The sequence below is a fragment of the Bos mutus genome, chromosome 18, assembly GCF_027580195.1.
Source record: "Bos mutus isolate GX-2022 chromosome 18, NWIPB_WYAK_1.1, whole genome shotgun sequence".
In the NCBI taxonomy this organism is placed as follows: domain Eukaryota; kingdom Metazoa; phylum Chordata; class Mammalia; order Artiodactyla; family Bovidae; genus Bos; species Bos mutus.
In genome coordinates this window covers 7,537,928-7,547,517 of record NC_091634.1, presented here as the reverse complement: position 1 = coordinate 7,547,517, position 9,590 = coordinate 7,537,928, and the positions used below count along the sequence as shown (strand labels likewise).

Sequence of the window (9,590 nt, the reverse complement as noted above, 5' to 3'; positions counted from 1 at the left end):
TGCACACCCCACCCATTCCTGGGTCTGTCTGTCCCATCTCCACCTTCCAGACAGTTGCTTAGCTAGCTGCCCCTCAGATCAGATCAGTCGCTCAGTCGTGTCCGACTCTTTGTGACCCCGTGAATCGCAGCACGCCAGGCCTCCCTGACCATCACCAACTCCCGGAGTTCAGTGAGATTCACGTCCATCGAGTCAGTGATGCCATCCAGCCATCTCATCCTCTGTCATCCCCTTCTCCTCTTGCCCCCAATCCCTCCCAACATCAGTCTTTTCCAATGAGTCAACTCTTCGAATGAGGTGGCCAAAGTACTGGAGTTTCAGCTTCAGCATCATTCCTTCCAAAGAAATCCCAGGGCTGATCTCCTTCAGAATGGACTGGTTGGATCTCCTTGGAGTCCAAGGGACTCTCAAGAGTCTTCTCCAACACCACAGTTCAAAAGCATCAATTCTTCGGCGCTCAGCTTTCTTCACAGTCCAACTCTCACATCCATACATGATGACCACAGGAAAAACCATAGCCTTAACTAGACGAACCTTTGTTGGCAAAGTGATGTCTCTGCTTTTGAATATGCTATCTAGGTTCATCATAACTTTCCTTCCAAGGAGTAAGCGTCTTTTAATTTCATGGCTGCAGTCACCATCTGCAGTGATTTTAGCCTCGGCTCTTCTCTGGGACTGCACACACTTTGAGGCTCTCAGCCCAATGCCGCCCTCCTCTGGACGTAGGAGAGATGGGGACAGAGTGAAGAGGACCCGGGGTCAGGCAGAGGTGGGAACAGAGGCACAGAAGTGTCAGAAGGGAAGCAAACAAAGGAAGACACCTTCCCCAGGGCTGACTCTATCCCTTTCCCAGCAACGTTCAGCCTGACATAAAGGATCCTGCGAGAACCAGCCGCCACCCACCTCTCTAGTCCCAGATTCTGCCATAGCACGGACATCCACTTTTTATTCCAGGAACCCTGACCTCACATGTTTCCCCAGGTAACAGCACCCTTCACACCTTCAAGCCTTTGTGTGTTTTTCACCCTCAACAAGGATGCTTCTTCCAAGGCATTCCTGACTATCTCCTCCTCAATCCTCTGAGTCTTAGCAAAAAATGTTTCCTTTGACCACCCTGTCCCATCCCCCTGTAAATTCTGGTACTTTCTAGGATTCATGCCCCTCCTATCCCATTGCCATGAAAATACTTATCACCCTGCATTGGGATTCTCTCTTTTCAAATGTCTGAGCTTCACCAGAGCAGAGATTGAGGCTCTTTGATTTTTCAACCCTGAGGGCACAGGCTGTGAATTTATGAATCCAATTTAAAACCCTACTCCAACACCTCCTGTCTGTGTGATACTGGGCAGGTCACTCCCCTTCTCCGATCTTTAATTATTTCCTCTGGAAAGTGAGGCAAATTCCACCTGGTTTGGAAGACACCAAAGATTCCCTTTCCCTCATGGTAATGAGCATTTGTTCCCTTCCATTTTTATCTTGAATCTTCGACATTCACTGGAGTTTACACACTTTGAGGCACTAGAATTGTTGATCAGCAACTAGAAATGGTGGTTAACATTTATCAGTGCATGTCACTTGCCAGGTCTGGTTTGTGGACAGTCTCCGTGAACTCTCTCAGTCACACTGGGCTGTAGGAACGAATAAAGAAACTTACACGACAGTGACAAGGGAAGTCACGACTCTAGGCACTGTAACACATAACCAATCCGCAGCACATTCTCACTTGTAGTGGACATCGTTGTTGGCCTGCCCAGGTTCCCTCAGATTCTTCTTACCAGTTCTGTGTACCCAGCACTCAGCCTCTGAGTGTTTTATGCATTAATCTTGCCTTTTTATTTTCTGTATTTCTGGAGCTTTGACATCTGGGGCTTTGCTGATGGAGGGACTGCCCTCCCAGGGCTGGCCAATTCCTGGAGGTAAGAAAGGACTCACACCTAAGCATGCCATTCACATGCAAACCAACCAACCCAGAGCCTGTACCTCAAACCACTTCCTGTATGAATCTCTATTAGTTCAGGCCACTATTCATCTGCCCCTCCAAGGCCAAGTTCCAGGTAACTGGGGACAACTCTTACACCCCAGAGCCTGCTGACATTATTCAAACTAGACAATCCTGAGCTTACAGATCCTCGGCACATCTGTTATTTCCTAAGGAAACCACAATAAAGTCTCTCGGGTCCAAGTTTCTCCTCTTCCTCTCTACCTCCTGACTGACCCTGGTGCTTCTCCATATAGCCCTGTGTAGCTTGGCTTTGCCCCCTGCCTTCGGGACCTGTGAAAATAAAAAACTGTTTTTTGTTTGTTTGTCTGGCAATTGTCTCCTGATCTATTGGCCTCACCGTACCTGAATAATAATAAAACCTATATTTTAAAACAGCTTGCTGCTAACAGCTTACCCTGCAACTTTGTTTCCAGGACTGCTGGTGGGCTCAAGGTGCCTGGGAGTTTATTTCTTGCCCCCTTCTTGTGACCTGTGGCCCACGATTGCCTTAGAGGCATATAGTGGCAAGTCTCCAAAGATAGCCCCCAATGACCATGCCCCTGAAATTCATACATTTATGTAGTTATATCATATTAAGCCTGGCCTGCCCCGACTTACATTAAGGAGTAGAATGTAGTGGAAGCGACACTGTGCCAGTTCCAAGTTTAGTCTTTAAAAAATTGGAAGTTTCTGCTCCTTCCCCGAGGAATGCTCACTTTGGGGAGCCCTGAGCTACCAAGTAAGGGGTCCAGCTACCTGTTGGAGAAAGAAACCACATGGAGAGGGAGAGCAGTGAGGCTACATAGAGAATGCAAGAAGTCCAGGTATCCCATTGTCCAGTAGAGTCATGCCTCCTAGCCATCCCTACCAAGGGGCCAGATGCAGCTGAGTGCGCCATCTCGGATATTATAGCCCAACTGGGCCCTAAGATGACTGTGGCTTTAGTTGATGCTGTATGGCGTCAAAGAACCATGTCACTGAGCCCAGTCAATCCATGAAATTGTGAATAATTACAGGCTAGTCCTAGGTGGCACTAGTGATAAAGAACCCACCTGCCAATGCAGGAGACATAAGAGAAGCAGTGTCCATCCCTGGGTCAGGAAGATCCCTTGGAGAAGGAAATGGCTGCCCACTCTAGTATTCTTGCCTGGAAAACCCCTTGGACAGAGGAACCTGGTGGGCCACAGGCCATGGAGTCACAAAGAGCTGGACAAGACTGAAGAGACTTAACACACATGGAATTGAGAACAATCTGAATCTTGGGGTGGTTTGTTATTCAGTAATAATAAACCCAAGCAGGAATTACCATTTGCCTCAGAGGCCCAGTTCCCTTTGCTTCAAGGTGGGAACAACTCTACAACTTGATTTATCCTCCAGAGCTCCCCACGGGATCAGGCTCAGGTTGGGACTTCACCTGACATCACACCCTTGTTAGTCTTCTTCCCCATCCCTGTTCTGTTTCGTCTATTCCTTTATTGTTTTCTCCTGGGAGCATGTCTTTCCTAAATCATGGACACAAGGATCTTGTCTCAGATTCTGCTTCTAAGAGAATCTGACCTCAGATTCATGACACATCTGATTTTTCTCATCTCCAGTCAGAAGTCAAGGGTCTGGCAGACTATTCTCTCTCCCCACTCATCCCTGTATCCCTGTATCCGCATCCAAAAGAGCAGAGACCACCTTCCAGGCTCCCCAGCAACAGGCAGCCATCTAGTCGGTGAGATGTGGGGGTGATAGTGTGGAACAAAAACATCCATGAGGTCTCTGAAGGAAGCATCAAGCAGCTTGTTTGTCCTGGTCAGCAGCAAACGAAACCTCTTTGCTCCCAACAACACAAGTACAGAGGGGATCATATGGAGATCAGGTAGAAGTTAGGAGGTTGGCATGTCAGCAACAGTGGAGGGGCCAAGTGGAGATGAGAGTTACCTCCGATTTTGTGTCTGTGGTGGGAGGGGCTCTGCTAGTTGTTCCAACCACCTCTGCCCACCCCGCCACCCCCACCCCGCCACACACACACACACACAGAGCCTATCTGTGACCTCTCCATCCCCACCAGTTCGCAGTCCCTGGAAACCCCAAAATCCATCACCATGGATCCTCCAGCAGGTCCCACAGCCTGGTGCCACTGGAATCAGATAAGTCAGCAGAGAAAATGCTGGGGGCTGGTGGGCCACAGCCCAGCGAGGGACCCCCACTCAGAGCCTCCAGCCAATCCAAGAAGTCCGTCGGGCCCCTGGGAGAGGGGGACGGGGAATTCGTGGGGGACGGAAGTGAGGAAGAGAAGACAGAAGAGAGGCCTTCAGAGTCCGGGGAGGGGGACAGCATGTCGAAGGAGCCCGGGAAGTCCAAGGGGATGGCGGGCAGCGGGTCTGCAGGGGAAGAAATGCAGCGTTAGCTTAGGAAGGCAGAGGTGCGGACCCTAGCTCCCTATTTGTCCTTTCCAGGAGTCTAGGTCCCCAGACCACTCCTCCCTAAGACCCAGGAATCCAGAACCTTGGACCCCGTCTCCCTTTTCCTCAAATCTAGGAGTTCGACTCTTACCCTCAGGCTCCACCTGATCCTCCAGGATGTCATCAATGCCCCGGTTCGGAAGCAGCTGCGGACAGGGAGCAGCAGCGTGAACCTGGGACTCCAGCCTCATCCTGTCTGAGACCCTAGGCCCGCTCACTCTCACCTGCGCTCTGCGGATCGCTTCCTGCAGCTCCTCCTCCAGGGTCAGGGCTGTTGAGGCCGGTGCTGAGGAAGGGACTGGCACTGGAGCTGGAGTTGGAGCCTGAGCCGTCGTCGCAACCGGAACCGGAGCCGAAGCCGAAGCAGTCACCAGGGTTTCCGCGGCACGTGGAGGAGGCGGCGAATGAGATGTTGGACTCAGCTTGAACTGGAACCGCGAGGGGTAGTTTCTATAAGCCGCGCCCACTAGGGAGTCAACCCCACCCACTCGCCGTCTGTGGTTCCACCCCCTGGCCTGCGCCCCGCCCTTCACCCATTGACCCCACCCCTTCGGCCATGCCCCTTCTTTCATTGGCTTCCCTTCTCCTAAGATCCTCCCCCTTGGCTCTTAACCACGCCCCCACACTTTATTGGCTGTTCTTTTCTCAGCTTGCCGTCCCATCCCGCTTTGACTTCTCTTCATTGGTCCACGCACGCAGCCCCGCCCTCACCGAGCACGCACTCCGGGCGGCTCCCAAAGCCTTGGGCCTGAAGCGAGGCCAGGGGGCGCCCGCCGCACTGTCCTCGCGCCGAGCCTTCGGCCGTTCGCGGGGCGGGGCGCCGCCGCGCATGCGCTCCAGAAGCATTGACTTGGTCCCCGACACCGGGAGGCCCCGCAGCCGCAGCTGCTGCCGGAGCTCTGAGACCTAGGGTGGGAGGCGGGGAGAGGACGTGCTAGGCGGGCTCCGGGGCGCAGGTGGGGGTTTGCTGGGGCTGAACATTTGGAACCCGAGAGAGGACGAGCTGGGGACCCGGATCTCCAACGGAGCAAAGGCTGTAGGGTTAGATGTCTGAATCTCGAAACTCCCCAAACTCACCGTCAGCTCCTCCAGTTTGAGGGTCTGAAGTTCCAACTTATGTGGCAGGGGCGAGGGGCTGGGGACTCCTGGTGGGGGGGGAGTGAGGGGTGTGGGCTTCATCCTGGCGATAGTTTCGAGGGGGAAACAGAGATTAGAAGGACCAGAGAGAGGAAAGGCATTCTGGAGTCCTCAAAAACATGGGTTCATGAAGATGCGGGAAAGTGAGGGACCCGAGTTATGGGGCTCTGAGCGAGCAAGCACGGGAGGCTAGTTCCCATGCCTGGGAGAAGAGGAACTGAGGGGAGAGGGCCAGACTCTTAGGTAGGAGGTCAGGATTCCTGAGAACTGAAGGAAGAGGGGATTGAGGACCTGAACTCTTGGGTCCTGGAGGAGGAGGGAGCTGGCGGCCTGAACTTCCCGGAGAACAAAAATGGGGGTCATACCTAGGAGGTGGCTGCTGTGAGGTTGTCCCTTCCCACAGAGGCGGTCCAGGGGGATCCAAGGGCGACCCTTCAACCTGGGGGTCTGCCCTGTACCCTTGTCTTGGCTCTGGGGGTATGTACTGGTGGTATGTCAAGTTCCCCTTGGGCTTGGGCTCCCTCCAGTGTTGGGAGGTCTTGGGAGACTCCTGAAAGAGCAGGTATGATGTCATATGCTTCTGCTTTGTTCCTGCTCTCCTGTCCCAGAGCCCCATGCAAAGTATGGGGTCGGCTTGTTACCATCACAGAGAAGCACAATGGGCAGCAGCAAGGAGGACCAAGGCTAGACTCTCAGGGGGACTTCCCTTCACCCTGATAGAGACTCACCTTCTTCAGGGACCAGCAGGGTTTCGGCTCAGGAAGAAGGACTTCAGGGTTGAAGAGGAGAGGGGCTGGGCCCAATGGGGAGGCAGGGGCCAGAGCCAGAGCCGGATCTGCAGCTGAGATCCATGGATCAGGATCCAAGACCGGAGAGGCGGTGAAGGACCCCGAGAGGGCTGCGGGCAGCAAGCCAGGCAGGGAGAAACAAGGCTGTGTGGGAAGGAGGGCCCTGGAGGCCCCAGCCCCCAAGTGCAGAAGGATACGTGGGGAGTGAAAACCAAGTGGTGGGAGCTAAGTGCCGGGATTCCTGGATCTAAGGGCAGAAGCACAAGGGATCCAGACTTTTACATTCTCAAGAAAGGCAGGAATCTCATACTCAGCCATCAAGGGGTGTGGTAACAGGATCCCAGATTTCTGAGGTTTTTCTGGGAGAAGGGTGGAGCCAGCACTCTGGGTTCTTGGGGAGAGAGAGGAGCTGAAAGTCACATCCTGACTCCAAGTGTGGAGTCTGGGATGCCTATATTCTCCCAAGAAACAAGATCTGGATTCATGCATTTCACTGGAGTGGGAAAAGCCCAAGGGTAGGAAGAGAAGCTCCTAGCCAGTGGGGCAGTTGGGGATCTGTACCCGTGGGTCCTGGGGAAGGACAGGAGGGGACCACAATGAACCCTGGGGCGTAGAGAGTGGGCTCAGGAACCAAAGCAAGATGTGTGGCAGCTGCCCCCCCAAGGGTGCCCTAAGGGAAGTGGGACCACCATTCCCTCCCTTTCAGGGCCCACACTTACTCGGGTCCTGATACCGTCTGTGGATCCGAAGCTGAAGGACTGTGGAAGGAGTGGGAGGAGAGAGGCGGGAAGGGAGTGTCCAAGAGCCTGGCCTGGCAGGCGAGTGTGAGCTGCAGTTGTTGGCGGGACATGTGTGTCCAGCCCCCTTACACACCCTGTACAGGCGGGTGGGCAGGCAGCCTGCTCCCTTCCCGGGCCTCCTGCCTGCTCCCTGCCAGCACGGCAGCGAAGGCCAGAGCTGTTCTGGGGCGGGGAGCCAGCCAGCATGCAGGCAGGAGGCAGCCTGCCCCCTCCCCCACCTGCCCCCTTCGCAAGCCTGCACCCACCCTATCCTCTGCCCAACTGCCATCTGAGTATCTGTGCTTCGTTGCTTCCTTTTATCTGCGCATCCCGCTTTGCACACGCCCACTCCCTACTTCTCAGCCTCCCTTCAGTCACCCCTTTTGCACACCAACCTCTAAACACGTATTTACCTAGGCTCTAGTCTTGCACTTATACCACTTTTATACACTAGAGCCCTTTGTTGCTCTTCATCCTTGCCTCACCATCTTGGCACGCGCCCCGCCACATTAACACACTTGGTTGTCCACTAGGGATTTCACCCCCAGTTTTGTAGCCAGGATCTCTCTTTGCATGTTTCTTTGTGCACATGTACTCTTGCACACTCCTTGCTCTCTGGTTCCTGGTGTCTTTGCACCCACCCAACCACAGAAGCAGACTCGTCCGCACCCTCAAGCATGCTGTGTCTACTCCGGACTTGGCCTCCAGGTGTGCACCCACTTGCACACTTTCCACCTGCGCTGAGACCTGAAATGCCACATTTGACACTTACGAGGCTAGAGAGCTCACTGTCCCCTCGCCCGCAGTTCCACTCCAAAGTCCCCACTCTGGACACTCTTCTGCTTTGAGCACTTGTCACTTTAAGCCCCTGTTCCTTTGCGGTCCTAGGTCCTCTGCACACCCACCCCTGGCCACCCACTCCCCACTCTTCACGTGAGCATTGCATCAGCCATTTGCACACTCACTGTCAACCAGAACTCCACCCCTTTGCTGGGGCCTCCTTTCTACACAAATAATGTTTTGCATGGAAAACACATGCCTCTTGGGGATCACCTCCCCACATTGCCCCGCGGTGCATACTCCCAGGTTGAGAATGTATTCCCAGGACCAGGAGGCTCCCTTCCCGACGCGCACAGAAAGAAATCTCTCACCAGATCGGAACTTGGACCGAATGATTTGGGAGCGCTGGGAGGAAGCCGCCAGGGTCATTGCCAAGGCTGGGATGGGGATCTGGACTGTGTGGGGGGAGGGGGGAGGCAGGGTCAGAGTGGAGGTCAGGAGGCGTCCCCTGCGTGTGAACGCAGCAGGGAAAGGGCCTGAGGAACCTAGAGAAGGAGCGGCCTCGGGCCATACCTTCTGGATCCTGGGAGTGGAGGGGACTGGGGGCCCAGACTCCTGGGTGTGAGAGAGGACACGCCGAGGGCCCCAATTCCTGGACCCTGGGGAAAGAAGCACCTGAGGCCCGGGACTCCTGGGTCCTAAGAAGGAGGGCACTGGTGGCCTGGACTCCGGGTCTATGAAAGGAGATGGAGGGAAAAGGGGAAGAAAGGCAGGAACTCTAAGGGGCCTAGAATCCAACAGCCTTGATCAAGAAGGGAAGCGAGGATCCCACAGGACCGTAGGGAGTGGAAGGGTCTCTGACACTTGCATTTGAGAAGAGTGCGGAGGCTTGGGTGGGCGTCAGCCATCACGGTTTGTGGGGAAGGGACTGGGATCACAGAGGTGACGGGAGAGTTAAGGCGGCTTCCCCTCCCAGCCCCTATCCCAGGGGCTTCTCACCAGGTGGACTCGGCGCAGCGGTGCTCTAGAGTGGGTCGAGTCGGGTGGTCAAGGCTGGTGGCCGCAGGCTCCGCCCTACCAGCCTGGGACCGCCTCGGACCCACCCTTTTGGGGGCGTGTCGGGAGCGGGGCGGGGGGGGGGCGGGGTAGACAGGAGCTCCTCCTGGCATCCTGAGAAGGGGAGGGAGCACGGGCTGGGAGGGGCTGGGGCGGGGCGGACCTCGGGGTTCCCAGCTCGCTCCTCCTCCGCGTCCTGGGGCTGCGGGGTCGACTGGGCAACGGCGGGCAGACTGACAGAGGCAGGTGCCAAGAGAGGAGCTCGGGATGAGTAGCAGTGGCAGGTGGTCTTGCCCCGACCCTGCAGGCAGGTGCCACCTGTCGCTTTTTCCCTGACGCAGCAGCAGGAGTCGGATTCGGGGCGGGGTGGGGGGAGGGGGGAAGTTCAAACTGGAGCCCCAACTTCCTGAGTCTGAGGGAGGAGGGGACTGGAGAGCTAAATTTCTGGGTTTGAAGGAAAAGAGGCAGAGGCTTGAACTCCTGGGCCCAAGAGAGGAGTGGGTTGGGGGCCCAAATTTTCGGATGTGAGGGAGGAGGGAGTCAAGAACAGGGACAAGAGGTGTTGAGACTCATCAGGGTGCCCAACAGGCACAAGGGTCCAGAAGGGGCTTGGGAACCC

The 9,590-nt window shown here is 55.3% G+C and overlaps 1 protein-coding gene across 5 annotated transcripts; it reads right to left on the bottom strand.

Annotated features, from left to right (window-relative positions):
* Nucleotides 1-317: 317 nt before the first annotated feature.
* Nucleotides 318-9,280, bottom strand: MAMSTR (MEF2 activating motif and SAP domain containing transcriptional regulator). 5 transcript variants are annotated; one of them, XM_070387379.1, is made up of 10 exons: nucleotides 8,915-9,280; nucleotides 8,287-8,370; nucleotides 7,076-7,167; nucleotides 6,297-6,466; nucleotides 5,934-6,118; nucleotides 5,509-5,611; nucleotides 5,143-5,337; nucleotides 4,656-4,859; nucleotides 4,523-4,577; nucleotides 318-4,350 (listed from the first exon to the last, which is right to left on the bottom strand). In XM_070387379.1, exons 1-10 carry the CDS (start codon nucleotides 9,082-9,084, stop codon nucleotides 4,067-4,069), a joined length of 1,542 nt encoding a protein of 513 aa, XP_070243480.1. In that variant the 5' UTR covers nucleotides 9,085-9,280; the 3' UTR covers nucleotides 318-4,066. The 5 variants fall into 5 exon arrangements, with proteins under 5 accessions (XP_070243480.1, XP_070243479.1, XP_070243477.1 ...); XM_070387378.1 differs by adding an exon at nucleotides 8,489-8,649 and having other exon boundaries at nucleotides 319-4,350; nucleotides 7,076-8,370; nucleotides 8,915-8,972; XM_070387380.1 differs by lacking the exon at nucleotides 8,915-9,280 and adding an exon at nucleotides 8,489-8,673 and having other exon boundaries at nucleotides 320-4,350; nucleotides 7,076-7,114.
* Nucleotides 9,281-9,590: the final 310 nt, after the last annotated feature.

What these genes read in the sequence shown, in the direction of transcription:
- MAMSTR (XM_070387378.1), bottom strand. Translation starts at nt 7,424, where the DNA reads ATGGCAGTTGGGCAGAGGATAGGGTGGGTGCAGGCTTGCGAAGGGGGC. An exon ending in AAGCGATCCGCAGAGCGCAG is followed by an intron (nt 4,578 to 4,655) that starts GTGAGAGTGAGC and finishes CCCTGTCCGCAG; the next exon opens with CTGCTTCCGAACCGGGGCAT. An exon ending in GGATCAGGTGGAGCCTGAGG is followed by an intron (nt 4,351 to 4,522) that starts GTAAGAGTCGAA and finishes CTTCCCCTGCAG; the next exon opens with ACCCGCTGCCCGCCATCCCC.